Source organism: Acomys russatus, chromosome 9 (assembly GCF_903995435.1).
Source record: "Acomys russatus chromosome 9, mAcoRus1.1, whole genome shotgun sequence".
NCBI classification, from domain to species: Eukaryota; Metazoa; Chordata; class Mammalia; order Rodentia; family Muridae; genus Acomys; species Acomys russatus.
The window spans coordinates 52,312,581-52,331,525 of record NC_067145.1 but is presented as its reverse complement, the minus strand read 5'-3'; the positions used below and the strand labels follow the sequence as shown (position 1 = coordinate 52,331,525).

Here is an 18,945-nt window from a genome sequence, read left to right as displayed (position 1 = left end):
CTCGAAATGTAAGAGAAAGCTGAAGGAGAAAAAGCCAATGGGGGCTCTTCAGATCTCCTGGTGCAACAACAGAGGCTCCCGGAGCCCCTTCCATGTGCAAGGTGGTATGGGGGAGACATACCCTCAGCCCCCAGGACTGCCCACTGGAGGATGGGAGACACTGTGGTTGCCAAGGAAAGCACCCACAGCACAGGGGACAGCTCAGGGGGAGGGGGAGGACTGGCCTGGTTTCTCTATAATCACTTCTCTGAGGAGGTTTGGCCTCCCTCTGATTGACTGCCAAGGAAACCAATCATTGGGTGAGTTCTCTAGAAAGCCTTTCCTGAGTTAAGAGCTTTGCAGATCTCTACTTGGATGCTAGAAGGCTGAGATACAGTATTTAACCATTGGTGATCACATACATTCCTCCCCCAAAGGACTTGGCTCAACTAGGCTGCCAGTGGGACAAAGAGCCAATCATGAAGGAGACAATTGCTTAGAGGTATATTTTTGGAGACAACCTCTCTAGCTCAAGCTGACCCTCAAGTCCACATATACGAGTATGGCCTTGATCCACCTGCCTCTACCTACTGAATTCTGTCATGAGCACTCCCACACTTGGTTTATATGGTGCTGGGGGTTGAATCGAGGGCTTTCAGTGTGCTAGAGACAAGGACTCCACCAAGCGAGCCACATCCTCAGGCCCAGGAAAGTGAGTCTTATCTGAACGTGGCTCGACAAAGACCGTGGCTCTAAGAAAGTCCTTTCCAGTGGGCATTTGGGATCTTTGGAGGCAGCTGACACCACAGCTATTGCTGTGGGCTTGGGACTGACTTGCCATTATACAGCAGGGTGGTGGCAGCTGTGTATGGAAGGACCGTATGTGGGGAGGCAGCAGAGGTGGCTCCATCCTGGTGAACATATAGAAGGATCTCTTCGCTCAGCTTTGATGGAGAATTTGTTGCCCTCATTCCAAAGATCCCAAGCCAGTCAGCACCGGATATGAGTTTGCATCCTGCTAAGGATACACAGCGACCTGCGCATCTGTTTTCGCACAGAAATGCTGATGCCCAGCCCCTACCCCCCCAATCCAGAAGGCGGAAGTGGTGCTTTCCTCTTTGGAAGGAGGGGAAATTTAACACAAATGGTTACCCCTCCCCCCCTCCCAACCCCCAGCAAAAAAGAAATCTGTTGTCCTAAAAGCAAGGGAAGGAAATGACTGCCTGTTTGGGCCTTTGCCTGGGGGGGGGGGGAATGAAAAGTTTTTTATGTATATAAAAAATAGTGAAGACAGCCAAGTCCCAGCAGCTCTGTAGAAGTGGTGAGGAAAAGGTTTGGCAGATACTCAGGAATAAGTATGGGGAAAGGGGTTAGACTCTCCCCTATGATAAAGAGATATTTATTTTCCAGACAGATTTTTCAAGGATGAATTCCTTACATCAAAGATGTCTTAGAGACCCTGTGATATAATGCCACATTGCTGATGGCAGGATCAACGTGTTATCTCAAGGGACCAGCTCGGTGAATTCAAGGGCTTTCCACCATGAACAATGCATGCTTGACGAACTTCTCATCGGTCCTGGAGGTTTTACAAACGGAAGAGTTTTAGTTCAAAGAGTAGTGAAATGGGAGTTCTTTGAAAAAGCAGGCACCTTTTGACGGTTGCTGGGAGTCTCTAGGATGCCTGTACTCTTGGGGGAGAGTCAGTGGCACTTTTTTTTTTTTTTTTTTTTTTTTTACCAAAAGTGAAGAATTACAACTGTCATTTAAAAGGAGTTGTACTCCATGGCAGGAAGAAGGGAAGGAGGTAAACAGAGAGACGATCGGTGTTTAAGTGCTACCCACATCTGGTCGGCTACCTCACTGAAACCATTACTTGTGAGTAATGCAGATGAGTTCCATCCCTCAGCACCAGAACTCAGGGAGTTGATCTTGCTGCCCCAGGGCTGTTGCTTGCTCTATTGTAATATGGAGGTTTGGAGATTAATTTGCAAATCTCAATCATCTTTAGTCTGTGCTCTCAGCAAAGTTGAGGAAGTTGAACATGGAATTCGGCTAAGTAGAAGCAGAGTGGTGTGTCCGGGAGGCCTCTCTTCCAATGTTTAAAACTTCACCACCGAGAGCCGTTCACTCAGACTATATAGTATCGATCTTACCTCTCTTTAGCAGATAAGTACTCTTTTACTAGTAACACTTGAGGGCACAAATATAGCCAAGTGACTTTGACACCCTCCACCAAACAGAAGTGGGAGGGGCCACCTTCCATTTTCCTCTCATTTTAAACTCAGGCCAGGCCTGCTTAGATGAGTCCAGAAACATCCATTCTGCAGACAGGGCTTTTGCAGCCTGCCCAGTTTCACAGCCCAGTATAAACAACCTCTTTGGCAATGCCTAGGAGGTTATGCCCAACAGCAGAGCCGAGGTTATGACCAAATCTAAGGCCTCTGGAATGCAGTTCATCTTGTACCTAAAAGGAGAGGCACCACACAGCTGGGAGAAAAATCTAAAACGCCAGAGAAAGATCCAGGAAGAAGACAGACTAGTGACAAGAAAGGATGCAGACAAAAAGAAAAACACTAAACAACAACGATAATGACCACAACAACAATGACCACAACAACAACAAAACCACTGCACGATTTACACCGGAGTCACGTAGTGTGAGCTGGACGCAGCTACAAGCACACAGTCGGAAGGCGCCTAGGTCATCTCTCTGTGGGGAAGAGATGTCGAATAGCTGGCATCGTCCTTTTTACACTAGTTATTAATAAACATGCTCACAATGGAAGGAAGCAGTTGGAATTGGAGAAGAAGAATGTGGGAATTGTTGAACAATGAAGGTGGAACCGTTCCAGGTGAGGCCAGGGTCAGGGCTGAACACAACATGTTTTTCCTAGAATGAAGTGTCAGAGGCACGGAATTGCAGCAGAGTGCAGGTTTGGGTGTGGGTGGCTTTACTTTTAAAACTGTAGATCCATCACCCTAGCCTTCATGTTCCTGCTTGATCGAATCGAAGAAGAGTCAGCTGCCATCAAATTAATCACACAGCCAAATTTTTATATATAAATCCCCCCCTCTCCTCCCTCTCCCCTCCCCCCTTCTCTAACACACACACACACACACACACACACACACACACACACACACACACACACACACACACACTGGTTTGGGTGGCTAATACAGCTGGTCATGGGGCCCTGCAGAACACTGGGTATTTCTTGAGTGCCGTTTGTTTTAAATAGCCCGGGAGCAAAGGCACATCTACGACAGTCCCTACGCTCCCCCTGAAGTCTTCACTGTTTCACGAAGGCAAATCCACAAAACAGTGCTGACCCACATCTTAGACTCCCACTTCCAGATGCGCTATGAAGAGGCCTTGTGTCTTCAGCTAGAATGACAAGTAGATTGGTTTTGGTTTGTTCTGCCTCCTCCACACCCCTACTCCTCTACCATCTCAAGCAATGGGGGAAGGGAAAGGAGGACTAAACCCTCTGAAGAGCCTGCAGATGATTTGAGTCAGGTCTTCTGTTTTTCCTTCTTTTCTGCTGACGGGGATGAGACTGAGGACTTTAGGCGCTTGGACTACGCTATACCCTAGCTCATGTGTAGAGAGGGACGATGGGCTAGCAGAGAGAGACAGAGAGAGAGAGAGAGAGAGAGAGAGAGAGAGAGAGAGAGAGAGAGAGAGAGAGAGAGAGAACAAACTCTAAACACAGCTCAGCCAAATGAACGGTTGGACTTTACAGTTGTTCTCTCAAACTATATTTGAACATCCTAATGATTTGCTACTTAAAGTCCACGTGAACAAAGCACCATGGCCAAAGCTGTCTCCAAATTTGTAGGGAATATCCCGGCTCTTATGGGCCACTGTGACTAAATGTCCCCGCTTATTCTCTTCCTTTCCGGCGGCCAATTAGCAGATTTCCTGAACCCCTACACATGTAGGTTTGGCCCAACACAGACCTGTAGCTGACTTGGGTGGGACACACCCTGCGGGTGTCCACTAGGATATAAGCCGACAGTTTCCTCATGGGCGCTCCTACATAAAATGTCTTGACCCCAAGCATAATTAATCACAGAACTCTGTGCTTTTTCATTTGGAAATGCTAGTTGCCAGCTCTTCTGCCCCGCTCATACTCAGAACATCAATGTGCATGAACTTCTGATTTTTGTAATGGATAACAATGGTATTCCTTCATTTCTTTAGCATCAGAGGCCTCAGATACTAAGAACTGGACTTCCTGGCAAATTTAAGGGTAGTTACACCCCTCTTACATAGACAAAGTACCTTTAACATTACCAATAGCTTGGAACTACTTTATCTCCATTTTGTATCAATAGACAATATTCAAACTCTTTTCAGAGAGGCACTATGTGCTTTTAAATGCTGTGCGTATTAGCCCCTTCCCCAGGTTTGGCTCAGGCCAGCCCTGCACAATTGAGTTCAGAAACATCCATTCAGCAGAAGGAGTTTTTGCAGCCCTCAAGGTTCTACAGTCCAGTAGAAACAAACCCTGGCAGCACCGACTCCTTTGGCAATGCCTGGGGTGGGGGGGTGGGGGGGTGGGTGGGGGTGAGGGTGAGGGAGCTGTTCCTAACAGCGGACGCACAGCTATGATCAAATTCAGAGCATCACATCTCGTAGGAGTTAAATGTTTATATTATGGAAATATGACAGCATTGTTATATGGTTCAGTTGTCCGTGATGTTGTGGTACTGGGACGCGTGGAAAGAAATGAATGGAAGGCAGAAGGGTTGGCCACTATTGCTGCAGGGGCAGCATCTGAAAGGGCTGAGGGCCCGATGCAAGTGACCTCAAAAGGTCTAACACCAGCTTGACCAAAAAATGTCAACCTGACAGCAGGATGGAGATACAAGTCTGGTTTTAAAGATGCTTAGATGCCATTACTAATAATCAATGTGGTATCCCTTTTACCTTACAGGTCTGGGCCTCCTGTGAAGGGGAATCTTGGTGGCAATTCTCAGGAGAACTCTTTGCAAGGTTGGAGACACCACACATTCTAGAAACATGGAGATTCTTAACGCATGCCATGGGCCTCACTGCTATTCTCCAAAATTTCTTACTAACAACTTTACTGGGTGCTGGGCAATAGACTAGGGTTTTTTGGGTTTTGTTTTATTTTTTTTTTATTTTTATTTTATTTTTTTTTTTGTGTGTGTGTGCTAACTAGGTTCTCAACATGTTTCTAAGAAACATTTTCTAGGTACCATTTAATAAGGGGTGGGAGGGAGGAGAGAAAACTATTTATGCAGTTGGATGCTGGGTTGTCCGGTTTGTGAATGAAACGTTAGCATGGAAAGTCAGGCAAGTGGTACTAAAAAGACAGAGCTGACCTGTAACAGCAAGTGTGTGAGAACATACTACAGGCAAGAGGACAGAAAGAACGAGGAGGAGGGAGACTAGCCAGCTGCCCCATTAGACCAGCAGCTAGATTCCTCCACACTGGGGACACGAACCTGGGGTCCATCACAGACAGGGGTGCCAGTGGCTTTCTCAGGTGCAGGTTGCACTCTCTCAGAGCAAGCACTCATGAGGGGCAGCGGGCAGAAGGCTCTGTGGGAGGGAGGACCAGACCCACGCACCCTAGAAATTCCCTTTGTGCACTAATGGCATGCATCCTGTTCTGGTTCCTCCCTCCATTGTCCCAGATGGTTTTTCCAAAGTCATAAGGGTAGGCGTGGGACATTCCCAAAGAGCCTCGAGCCTCAACTGGCATTTACAAACATTTTTTCAGGCACAAACTTGTATGGCTTGGAAGAGGTTGACATGTTCCTTGGTCTCTTTATGGAGCTTTCTCTGTTTAGAAACATGGAAAGGGCCATGTGGCTGAGAGCTAGTGACCATTATAACCTGCATACAGCCTCGGCTGCTTCCATCAGTTCCTAAACATTTCACCCGGGGCCCCATGGTAGCATGTGAAAGTCACTTCAGCATCTTGAGAGAAAGATGCTTACACCTGACATGTAGGCACAGACTCGGCAGGAAGGTTTTCTTGTGATTTATCCTTTAGCCCACTGGACTGGTGGTGCATGCTAACCAGACGGCGGTATAGAAGCAGATTGCATTCTGGTTTTAGAGATGCGCAAGTGCCATTCCTGGTGGCTATGTGGGGTCAGTCTCACCTTAGGAACCGCATCTACAGCTGCTGATAGGCATCTGACTTGGTGCCCATAGAGGTTGCCTAAGGGATATGAGGGCCCAGCAAGATGGACCAGGTCATAGGCTGAAAGTGGAGAAGCCTAGGTTTCACTATCTTGAGCCACATGCCTACTTTGGCCTTCAGAGCACAGACCCTGGACCACCAGCACTGGCTGAGTGATCTGGGGCACTTTGTAGAAATATAAACTCATTCCTGGGCTCATGCAGACTGACAGTCTTGTGAGATGAGGGAGAAGAGATGGTTGTATTGTACTCCCATGACCCTGAGGCTGGAAGCATCCAGGGTGGAGCAAGCCTGGATTCCCTGTAACTAGATAAAATAGTCCGGGCTCTTATCTGAGACTGGGTTTAACAGGAACTAGAGGAATCTTTGCATTGTTAAAAGACAAACTAGGTGCTGCCTTTGGCTCTGCTTTACCCATTCGGTGGGAGGTTGTAACTCCAGACAGACCCTTGGGTTCTGAATGGTCTTGCCTTGATATGAGAAGACAACATTTCTTATAGTCTTCCTTGCAAACTTCTAAGCCTCAGAAGAGGTGGCCATTTGGTATACCTTTTCCATGAGATGGCTTTGAAGAATTCCAAGCAGGGGCAGAATTCAAGTTAGAGTCAATGCCATGGAGAGCTGGCAGAGACAGACCTAGCTTCTGTGAGTCCCAAGCTTATATAATTTTGACAGTTCATTGAAGACAAACAATATACAACATGTTAGATTATAAAACTCACAAGCGTGTGAACGTATTACTAGGTCTCTGTGAGGTAGGGTCATAGCCTGTCCAACATGGAGACTTGAGTTCACACTCTGTCCCCACAGCAAACCCATGACTCACTCCAGGCCCAGTGCCCAGACTCCTCTCCTTAGCTCTGAACTTCTGACTATGAGTGGGCAATACAAGCCCAGAAGCGAACACACAGCTCATCTTCCTCTTCTGTCTTTCCCTTTACAGTTATTATAGTTATTTGCAGTCACTGTACATAATTCTAGAACTGGACCTGGAAAATGATGATAGGAGGTAAAGACTCCTTTTTATTTTCCTAGCTCAGAGTCAAGGTGACACAGCTCCTGCTGCCTTAGTTAACTTTGTCTGTCAGCTTGACATGGCCCAGATCATCTGCCTGAGTACAGAATCGGCCAGATCATATTAGCCTGTGGTCATGTCTGCGCCATATTGTCTTGACTGATGATTGATGTGGGAGAGCTCACTCCACTGTAGGTGCTACCATCCCGGTGCTGGTGGGCCTGGGCTGCAGAAGAAAGCGGGTTGAATATGATTCTGGGAAAGCAAGCCAGTGAGCAGTGCTCCTCTATGGTCTCTGTTCCAGTTCCTGCCTGACGTCCCTTGGTGATGGACCGTTAGCTGGAAATGTAAGATCAAACAAACCCTTCTCCTCCCTAAGTTGCTTTTGCTCATGGTGTTTAGCACCGTGACAGAAAGCAGACTAGAACAGCCGCCTAAGTTAATCGGGGTTTAAACAAACAGCTTCAGAAGAGGCATTGACTAGTCACACTTGGCTCGCATTTCCAAACAATTGCTGTCTTTTCTCTCCCTCTGACCTCCATAAAGCCAGGCCTGTCCTGCCAGTTAAGCAAACAACAGCATTCCCACCCTGTCACTAACTCAGGGGTTAGTGTGTGTGTGCTAAGCAAGCGCTCTACCAATGAACTACTTCCTTGATTTCCACTCTTGAAGCCAAGATAAATTTGAATCTGGCCTGCCTGACCTTTAGTGTCAAAATGACCTCCCTGATGCTCACAGAAATCAGGTGTTGGGATGCACGTCTTTGATCCCAGCACTTGGGAGTCAGAGGCCAGCCTGATCTACAAAGTGAATTCCAGGATAGCTAGGGCTGTTACACAGAAAAACCCTGTCTCAAAAAACCTAAATAAATAAATAAATAAATAAATAAATAAATAAGGGAAAAAAAGAAAATGCAACGGGTGCTCATTCAGCTGTAGCTTGTGATGGCAAGTCTCTCCTTTACTCCTTTACCTTTTAAAGCCCCAGATGCCTCCTTGGAAGCAGAATGTAGCAGCTTGACCCTCACCTCTGTCCTTCCCCAGAATAGCCTCCCTCTTGAGGTCATATAAGCAAACCTACACTCAGTTGACACTCCTGATGATAGTTAATGACTCCAGTGACCAGTCAGCATTCTAAGAAGCCTTTAGAGTGAGTGAGTGAGTGAGCGAGTGAGTGAGCGCCCTTAGAAACTCAGACAATTTGTCCCACGCTGTGAAGTACACGGATCTCATCCCGACACTTTAGGAAACCTTTTTCAGGCCCACATTTGGCTTCAAGCTTTGGTCTGAGAACTAAAGCCAGCTTCTAGACCACATGCCCAGTGGTCTAGACGCCATCTGTGGAAGCCAGTCTTGGGCTCAGGCCTTACCTGAGGACAGTAGGCTCCCACTGCTGCCGCTGATGATCTTTCCTTTGCTCCCCATGTTGGCTAGCTTTGAGGTCTTCAGCGTCCCTGTTTCTGTTAGGTCAATGGCGATCTCGCTCAGACTTCGTGCCGCGTGGATCTTGGACTGGAAAGGGGAGGTGAACAGGTTATGGAAGGAACAGGAAACACACTTGACTACTTGTAATCCTGAATTCAGGTGGCTCATAAGCTACACAAACCGGAATTCACAGCCCAGATTCTGCAGTCTATAGAGCACAATGTGAAGAGTGTGGTCTTTGCAGCTTAGATTCTGGGAAAGGCACTTAATCTCATTGAGCTTTATTGTTCTTAAATATAAGCCAGTGAAGTTACCACCTACCACAGAGGGATGAGCTGTAGTCAAAGGAGACAAGCTGTGTGGAGGACATTCCCTCCCCTCCTCTTTTTTTTTCTTCTCTGCTTGACAGAACAACAAATAGAAAATTGTGCCAAGCCAGTAATCCTAGCTACTTGGAGGAACTGGCATTGGGAGATTATAAATTCATAGTCTGCCTGCACCAAAGAACAAGTTCAAAGCCATCTTGGGCAGCTTAATGAGAGACCCACTCTTGACATAAAAAGTAGAATAAAGATTTATAACTCAATGATAGAGCATGTTGCTAGTGTGTACAATATCTGAGGTTCAAAGCTTAGCAACATACACACACACACACACATGTACATATATACATCTCACATACACAGTGTGACTATACTTACTTTATGCTATTTTTTTTTTTTTTTGGATTTTTCAAGACAGGCTTTCTCTGTGTCACCCTGGATGTCCTGGGCTTGCTTTTTAGACAGGGCTGGAATTGAACTCACAGAGATCTACCTGCCTCTGTCTCCCCAAGGGCTGGGATTACAGGCATGGGCCACCACACCCGTTTCTCATTTTTTACTTAAACGAGGAAGGGCGATGAATTTTTAGCTTTATGCATGACAGACTAGATTTGTGAAACAAATTAATGAAATATCAATACATTTTGAAGTTGCTCTGTATCTTCAGTTGTTTCCCATGTTTATTACCAGGGAAGGTATAGATGACGAAATACTGGCATTCTGCTTCCATCAAAGACTGTACACACAGACAGAAGCCTCTGGGACACCGAGGGCCTGCCCACCAGCAGCATCTGTCACAAGATTTGCTTTAATCTTCATTGACTGAATCTAAAAGACTCCAAAGTCTTAGTACTGCAGTTCAAATTCCACTCCACAGTGTGCACAGATCAGATGACCTGCTGTGTTAATGGTCGCGCTTGGAGGAAAACCCCCAAACGGTTTTGTTTTGTGTTTACAACTACATCCCTAAAAGGGGTGTGTGTGTGTGTGTGTGTGTGTGTGTGTGTGTGTGTGTGTTCCCAGTAAGGCTGCTTTAGTTACACCCTTTGTAATGTGAAAATGTGTTGTATTTTCTTCCTATTGACATTATTTGGCAGTTTGCAATTTGTTGCTGTTGTTTTATAAATCAGTGTTTTCATGAGACCATAAGCATCACGGAACCACTACAAATGACAGTCTAAGCACACACTGGCTCTCTGTGGTAGAGGTAGCGGGCTTTAGCGAGCTCAACCGGGTGTCTGCTGCATGACAGCAGGTCTTTCCACACCCACAAGGCTCCAGACAGATTCTGACAGCCTTGGTGAGGCCTGCACACCGCTGTTCCCGCTTCCTCATTTACAGGCGTCCTGCTTTGCCCAGGGCTTGTTATTTGTCCCACAAAGGCTATCTGGGCCCTTAAGGCCTTGCCCTTCCTGTGGCCTGTTGTCGCCTGTACTGACGAACGCCAGCGACTTCCGGCCTGAAGAAGCACTGAGACTTTGGCTCTTGTGTTCTTCACCTGATGTGAACTGTCTTCCTCCTCCCCTCCTTCTCTCCCATTGGTGCTTTGACTTGGGTCTCCATTCCAACCTCCACTTTCTTACATATTGAACCAGGTCGATTTCCTCAGGTTAGAGCCCCCTTGTTCATAAACAAAGCCGGCTGCGACAGGAAGCAGGAAAGTCCTTTTTGTTTCATGTGGACTCAGTATCTACAGCACCATCTGGCTGCGCTTTATCCTTCGGGCAAGGAGAGTGAGCACAGTCCATTACTTCCTCTCTTTCTGTGCTGCGCTTTACCAAGTTGTTTCCATGGACGCAGCTCACACTTAAAACAACTACAGAGCAGTGATTCCTCATGCCTGCATAGCACCAGTGGCAAAGGCCCAGAAGCCCCTCCTGGTCAGTCACTGCTAGGCTTTGATCCTTGACTTCTCTGGTCCTCAGATGCCTGTTTATAACATGGGGATCTCAAAGCCCACATCACAGACTTGGGATGTGGACCATGGCAGATACTCTATGTCAAGGCCATTCGTTGCCATAGGAATGGGATATAAATTAAGACCTGGATGCAAGTCGTGAATGAGGTCAGACTGATGGCTCTCCTTGACATCTGAAGGATCCCATTAATCACATGGGCAACTTGTCCTCAAAGAAATCCTCCTCTCCTTCTTAAAGCATCAACCTCAAGAGGCAGAAAACCAAAATACAGAGGGAGCGACAACGGCTAGCCTTTTTCTGATGCAGTCTAACATAAATTCTGGTAACTTTAAAAATTTTCTAGAATGGGTCTGTTACAATGACCCAATAGATTCCTTGTCGGGAGAGAGCCAAGAAGAAACACAACGGAGACTTCCAGGAGATTCTGTTCTTGCCTGGTCAGGTCTCAGGGCCAGCCCCAGAGTCCCTAAACATCCCAAGTGGCCACTCGGTGCCAGTACTGGTGTTTGGTGAACAAACCCTAATTTGTTCTTAATTTGCTGTTTGTTTTAGAAGGAATAAATATCAGATTGGATGAAGAAAGAAGAAAGGAGGAAAAGATGTCTGCACTGGGGCCTAACTCCAGAAAGCACCACTCCAAGGTCAGAGGGAAAGCATCCGTTCTTTCCCATAAACAGTGTGAGCTTTCAAATCCTTTTTCCCAAAGTCTACAAGTCATTCTTCAGCTCCAGGATGCACAGGTCACTGGATCCTTTCCACAGCCTTTCTGATCTTTAGTATCAGCAGATACAAGTGATTAATTATAATTAGCGTCTGCAGAGCTTCATACGCTCCATGAACCGCAGAGCAGCGCCTTTCTCCACTCTGCCTTTGATGGTGGGAGGTTCCCTCCATATACATACTTGGGGAGCTGATGGAGGAAGAGGAAGAGAGGAGGAAATGAGGAGAGAGTGAACAGGAAGAGAGGGGAGGCATTCTGAAATGATCTGTACAATGGCCCTGAAGGAAGAGAACTCTGGGTGTCAGGGAGCTGTCTTGGCCACTGCTCCTGCTGACTCAAACCACTAGACAGTACTTGTTTCTCTGGGCTTGATAAACATCACTTGGGAGGCCTAAAGCACGCTGGGAGCCCTTCAGAGAAAGGAATGGCTGGCATGGCCCCATACAGTAGAATGTGGAGCCCTGCCAGGATGCCAGCCCACACCGGCTGCCCAGAAACAGCTGAAACTTTCTATCCCAGACCTGTCGACAATCACTCACAGAGTCCACGGGGCCCCACCAAAGATGGGGCCGCACGACAATCCCCGAAATGAACCAACTGGGTTGCAGCCCAGTTCCTACGGAGGGTTTCACCATCTCTGATTTATGTGGGGTCTTCTCAGAAAGTTCAAACTCAGTGCAGCATTGGACAGGGGAATGTGTTAACCTCATCGTGATGTTAATTGATAAGACACAAGTTTCCAAAGTACATATTTCCTAAAGCAGTTTCACAAACATCATGTTATTTTGCCAACCACTAATCTTGGTCAAGGAATTCCTTTTTTCCCCCCTCTAATTGGAGAAAGCAAAGCATGCGTGATAAGAAGCCTACCCAGGCCGCAGAGCTGGGAAGTGGTCAGAGGAACATGTCCTCATCTGTCTGTAAGATTAAAGAATTGGCTCCCAGGAGACATGGAGGCCTAAGAACGTAGCTTGGTGGTGGAACACCTGCTTAGCAGCAAGATCCTAGGTTCAGTTCCTAGTACTACAAGAATACAAACATTTCTTGTCCGATACATAGCCAGGGCTCTTGTGGCCATGTAAAGACTCTTGGGTAGAGTTCTATGCCTCTTGGAAATTTGGCTATATTCTTTTATCCTTCAGAGTTAGCTGACAAGGAAAACTGAGAGCTTTCTTATGCTTTTGGTCTTTGCTTTTACTTTTTTGGGGGGGCGGGGCAGGCAGAGTCTCACTAAATAAGTAGCCTTGGCTTGTCTGGAACTCTCTGTACAGATTAGGCTAGTCCTGAAGCAGCAGTCTGCCTCTCAAGAGTTAGAATTAACAGGTGTGGGCCACCTCCTGCAGCTGGGCTTCTCTCTCTCCTTAACAATTTATTTTTATTTTAAGTACCTTGGTGTATTACCTGCATACATGTCTGTGTTGAGGTTGCCGACCCCCTGGAACTGGAGTCATAGGCAGCTATGAACTGCCGTGTGGGTGCTGGGACTTGAACCTGGGTATTCTGGAAGAGCAGCCAGTACTCTTAAATATTGAGCCATCTCCCAAACCCTGGGTTTGTCTCTTTTAAAAAAAAATGCTTCCTGTTTAACAAATAACTGGTGGTCATTTCTTCCTGGGCTTCACTTACTGTATCCGTGGCCAGCTGAAGTTTCTTAAACAAGCCTTCATAGGCAAATATGGCCATTTTTTTCAAAGAACCCTGAGAATAGGCTGTATGAGACACCCAGGAAACTGGGAAAAAAAACCCCAGAAAACCAGCAGGGGAAGAAGAACCCCAAGCTGCTGACACTGCTCTAGCCTGTGAAATAGGCTACTTCCTGTCCCCATTGCTGGACTAACGTGTTAGAATGTGGGGTGGGGTAGGGTCCTGCCCTCAAGAGTCACTGACTGGGATTCAGGAGAAATGGTCAGGCTTCCAACGGTCACTACCCACCAGCAAGCAACACAGGCTGAAATCAATGTTTGTAGGCATTGACCTCCAACTTTCTCTACTGGAGAGCAGGGCACCAGGCCCCCACCCACTGTCTCAGCATCTAACACGAGTCAAGCCCCTGTGGCCCTGTTTCTTATGATCTAGTCAAGCTCCGAAGGCTTGTGCCAAGGCCCCATCATCAGTAGAAGACCGTAGAATACTCTCAGGATTTTGAGCCACAAGAACAACCACACACATCTCTGGACTCTTGTCATCCCAGAAGTGACCAACTAAAGAGGCCAGAAAGACTCTGAAAAGTAATCAGTGCTTTACAAAGCAGACAGTGGCTATGACATGGGACAGGCCCCGACTTGGAACTGACCTGGGAGAATGGTTTCATTCTTGCTGGTTCCCCTTACTATCTTCAGCTTACCTCACTTTCAATTCCTGCTTTCTCCTCCAGAGGAAAAAGAAACCCCACAATAAAGGAACAAAGAGCCAAGAGGGCGACAATTCAAGCATCCCAGTCCATTAAATGCCACCTGCCCCTGAGAACACACAAGGGGAGGCAACTTCCTGCACCTGGTGGGAGCCACAAGAGGGGCCAAGGCTGGTCTTGCCCAGTGTTCCATCACCTGAAGCCTGCAGAATCCTAACACAAGCTGACAGCCACTTCTGGCAGGCAGGGGCCCTTCTGAGATACCTTGAATAGGAGTGGCCTGTGGGGTCCCTGGAAGAGGAGGGAGGGAGGGAGGCCAGAGTGTTGCTATAAGCTGTGTGTGAACCAAGAGCACATCATCCTCTCACCCACCAGAAAGCACAGCTGGCTGTCTGGACTTGGGTGGGGTGGGGGTGGGGGTGGGGGATGCTGATATCCTGGGCACAAAGATGGCAGGTTCCCAAAGCCCCGGCTGGGCTCCAGGTCTACCTGGAGGCAAATGAGAACTGCTGCTTTTGTTTTGTTTTCCTTTTCACTTTTCCAGTTTTATGTTTTAAAAACAGGGCTGGCAGTTGGAAAAGCCTGGAGGGCTTTTCACAGCAATTTCCCTAAGTGGTTAGTCTTGTCTCTTTGTTGAGGATGGTTATCTGCCACCCCCCCCACCCCTCCAAAGAAAACAATATACCACTGTTTAAACATCAGTAAGGGTTTGAGAGCTCTCCAGAGCCCCCCAAAAGTATGTTCAGAATCCCTATACCTGGGGCTTGAACACCTCTGGTGCTGGCTGGGTTGTACCCTGCCAAGTAGCACCCAGCATGGCCTCTTAATGGTTAGCTGTAGCCCTAAGAGGTAAGCCTTTACCCAGATAGGTTTCAAGCCAAGAGCACAGCCCCTCCATCCCCACTCATCAAATTCCCATATAAACAACTGCTTTGATGCCTAATTAGCTGCCTAACTGGAAGGGCTGGTGACTTACCTTACTTTGCTTTCTGTCCAGATAGAACTGATGTTGGCTAATCGCCATCGCCCAAATGGACTTGATTAATGCTGGACATGCATACCACGTGTGCACGGCAATGCCACTGTGCCCAAAAGTCCTCCTGGTCACTGAGGCCCTGGAAAAGCAAGAACCCCAACCTTGAGAAATCATTCATCACACAGCTTTAAGGGAGAGCCCAGTGACATGGAGGGGACAGAGGAACTCACATAGAAACACAGCATACAGGGACATAGACACTGACCAAACTGTGTATAGAAACCGAGTCCTCAAGCATTTAGCCCCAAGACAAGATGGGTCACTCTGGGTCACTTTTTGATCTTCAACTCCTGGCATAGAGTCAAGACAAACCTCGGAGGCAGGAAAAGCCTTTGATGCTCTTCATTAACCAGGAGCTGCTGCCTGTGGTGAAGATGGGTGATTCTCCCCTCATCTCCACAGCCCCGTGCACTTCCTACATGGTAGGACTTCCTGCATTGCTCTAACTAGATAGCTGTTCCCTGGAAGGTCTGGTAATCCAGGACAGATACATTTGCAAGGGAAGGTGAAGAAAAGGGGAGCCAGTCACTCCCCCTACACTCTGTGTAGCATAATTCGAATTGGAGTATTTATGGAGTAGAGAGAGGCAAGTGGAGTTTAAAAGCAAAAATGGAAAGCTTCCGTCTCAACACATTAATGCTGTTTGGGTAGAAATAAAAGACTTGTAGGGCCACATTCTCTTTTGTTGTTGTTTTGCTTTTGATTTTATGTTTTTGTTTTGTTTTGTTTTGTTTTGTTTTGAGACAGGGTTTCTGTGTGTAGCCCTGGCTGGCCTGGAATAACTCTGTAGACCAGGTTAGCCTCTGACTCACAGAGGCCCGCCTGCATCTCCCTCCCGAGGGCTGGGATTAAAGGTGTGTGCCACCATCATCAGTGTCTGTGAAGCACATTCTATAGGACACACTGACTACATCTGAGAACAGGGCCAGAGAGATGACTTGTTACCAACCAGGTGACCTGAGGTTGATCCTTTGGAACCACATGATATAAGGAGAGAAATGACTCCTGCAAGTTGTCCTCTGTCTGCCTGTCTGTCTGTCTCTCTGTCTCTCTCTGTCTCTCTCTGTCTCTGTCTCTCTGTCTCTCTCTCTCATACACACACACACACACATGCATGCACACGCACATATACATGCACATGCACACATGCGTATACACATGCTCACAAAGGCAACATGTATATGTATACACAAACATAAATGTAATTTGATATTTTAAAATATTTTAAAATTTGTTTTGGGGGAGGGGGAGGGAAGCGTGGCTGCGAAGATGACTCAGTGGGTAAAGCTCTTAGCCTGCCAAATATGAGGAGCTGGGTTTGGGTCCCCAGATGCCCCATTAAGTTGGATGCCATGGCATGTACACCTGTCATCCCAGTGTTCTTGTGTGAGATGGGAAGAGAGAAGGGCCAATCATCTCTCTGAAAGTGTTTGTGTCAGTCAGCCCCGCATGACTAGCAGAGAACACAAGCCCTTGTCTCAAGCAAGGTAGGCGATAGGACCTCTGACCTCTACTTGTGTGCTGTGGAGCCCACTCACAAACACACTCATCGTACATACCAAAAGAGGAGTGAGGGAGAGGCAGGGGCAGGTTGGGGTGGGACTGGGGCACTTGATCTGTGTGTCAGAAGAAATGTCAATGGTTTTAAGAAGAAAATATCTAACTTGGAAGACCTGTAGACTCTTCAGGACTTATGAATAGCATTTCCCCATTTTTCTATACTCTATTTTCCTTTAAAAGCTGAAGATTTAACAGTGGGGGCTTCTTCATGCCCACATTTAAAGGGAAATTTAAATTTGGTGGTTAGAAATCTGATACTAGGCAGGTTGGGTGCCCCCCCCCCCCACCTCAGTTTGGGTCACACTAAAGGGAGAAAAAATGTCAGTGAATAAAACAGCTCTGTGGGGAGAAACTGAAAAGGAGGCAGAGAGAGGAAAGTCGTGTCCATCCATCCCCCCAACCATCCTCCCCCCCATCTACCATTCCCTCCTCCCACAGGCCACAGGGGAATCAAAGTAGCTGCTACATGAACTCCTAGTTTGTCTGGGAGTAAATGAAAAAACATTTTTTTTCTAGGAAAAGTAAAGTAGGTAAAAAAAGTGACTTGAAGTGTACTTTTATAAAGGTGGGGAGAGTTGTAAGATCCAGGTCGCCCGAGTAAGGAAGGCTTGAGCGGTTTATCAGGTCTGGGAAGTCAGTTTCATGGGAAGATGTTCATCGGAGGCTCTGGTTTCTCTCCTGCTCCATTAGGGACTTATCTCCTCTCTCATCTCCCTCGCAGCCCTTCCCACCTCAACTTTTGCTTCACCTAAACTTTATCAATGGGTCAGGGTTTGCTTAACCAGGAGAATGACAGAAGCGAGGGGAGGTAAGAACTGAGTAGATGGGGTGGGTGTGAGGGGATTGGGGGGGGGGGTGAAGCCCACCACAGATCCTGTGCTCCACAGGACAGGCACAGTAGGGAAAGAGAGGTTGGGGTTGTATCTGTCCCATCTGCCTAGAAAGTAGTCTTGGCCCCAAGTGATGCTCCTGTCATGGTGGCCTCAGAGCTACTTTTCCTCAGAGAAGATAGATGGTCATACTCTGAGCTCAGACTGCCATTTTTGGGCTTTTCTGTCCACAGAGAACCCTCCCTCCTCTCATTACGTCAGTTGTCCATATTCCCTGAGGGCTCACCTTCTGGCTTTGATCCGAGTAACCCCATGGGTTTCAGCTCAGATCTTTCCCCCTTGGGAAACCGTGCATCAGCAGCGGGGCTTTTGGTGTCCATGTCACTCGGCACTTTGGTTCATACCACTTGGCCTGGCACGTGCTGTAGCACTAACGTTCATGAGCTCTGGCCTCAGATTTCTAGGGTTCAAATCTAGCCTGTACCATATGCTAGCTATCCACAACCCATTTCTGGGCCTTGATTTAAGTGAGCACACCTGGCAAACCCCATCTGGTTTCCCCAGCTTTGCTGAAAGTGCCTACGGTGGGGTGCGGGGAAGGGGGAATGCTGACACAGTCTTTTTTTAACCTATCATATCAAGCAGAGAAGAACAGAGAAGTTCTCAAAACACATATCAGATGGATCACTTTTCCTAAATATTAGAGCCAAAAGCTCACTATCTGGTGTTCATGGTGTTAGATGCCTTTTCTATATCCCTAGACCTTGGCAAAGTAAAAAGAATTTAGTAATTGCATCACTGAGGAGATCACAGACACAGAAGGAACACGAACACACACACACACATACATACACACACACAACGAAAACATTTACCCCAGCACAAGCCGAGCAGAGCCATGGAGCCGGCTTATTCCCTGAGCTCAGGCCTACATATGTTCTTTTTTTTTCCTCCTCTGCTAGGCATCCCTTTCTGTATATATATGGCCCATGCTGTAGAATCCATTTCACCCCTTTTTGCACTTTGGCTTCCTTTCCTCCCATATGTCTATGAATCTCAGTCTGACATAAGTTCACCTGGAAAAACAGCAGTGAGTTTTTCTCCTCTGGCTGGATTATTATTTTTGGCACCCACCTGCCCCTCCTTGGCCTGTGCTCTGTGGTGGAGGGGGTCTTTAGACCCTGAAATGCATCCCAGGCTCCTGAGAACCACTGAACAAGCCACCCTCTTGCTTCCTGTTACCCTCTGCACCTGACTGCAGAGTCTCAGACACTCTGGAACCTTCTGTTCTCTGGTTGCTAGTCTCAAAGCAACTGCGGGGCAGGGATAAACTCTGGCCTACAGGAGGAGGCTGTTCTGTGTAGATTACAAGGCGGTACACAACACAGCTGGGTTATCAGCAGCAGCAGCAGCAGCAGCAGCAGCAGCAGCAGGCATGAGGGCTCCTGCACAAACCTCAGCCTTCTGCTTGGAGGCAGTGTCTTATCCTGAGTCCCCAGCTCCCTCGAGGACACTCAGAAGCCTTGTGCAAGGTGGGGTTGCTGCCAGCACCCCCTCCTAAGTCCAGGGCTGGGTGTGAACAGGACCAGGACCAGGACCT

The 18,945-nt window shown here is 47.4% G+C and overlaps 1 protein-coding gene across 1 annotated transcript in view; it reads right to left on the bottom strand.

Moving 5' to 3' along the window:
* Nucleotides 1-18,945, bottom strand: part of Frmd4a (FERM domain containing 4A) — a 281,390-nt gene that overhangs the window by 30,291 nt on the left and 232,154 nt on the right. Inside the window, exons 13-14 of the mRNA XM_051151329.1 lie at nucleotides 14,896-15,034; nucleotides 8,552-8,693 (exon numbers count right to left, since the gene is read on the bottom strand). Of these exons, the coding sequence (XP_051007286.1) occupies nucleotides 8,552-8,693; nucleotides 14,896-15,034 (281 nt within the window). The remainder of the gene's footprint in view (nucleotides 1-8,551; nucleotides 8,694-14,895; nucleotides 15,035-18,945) is intronic.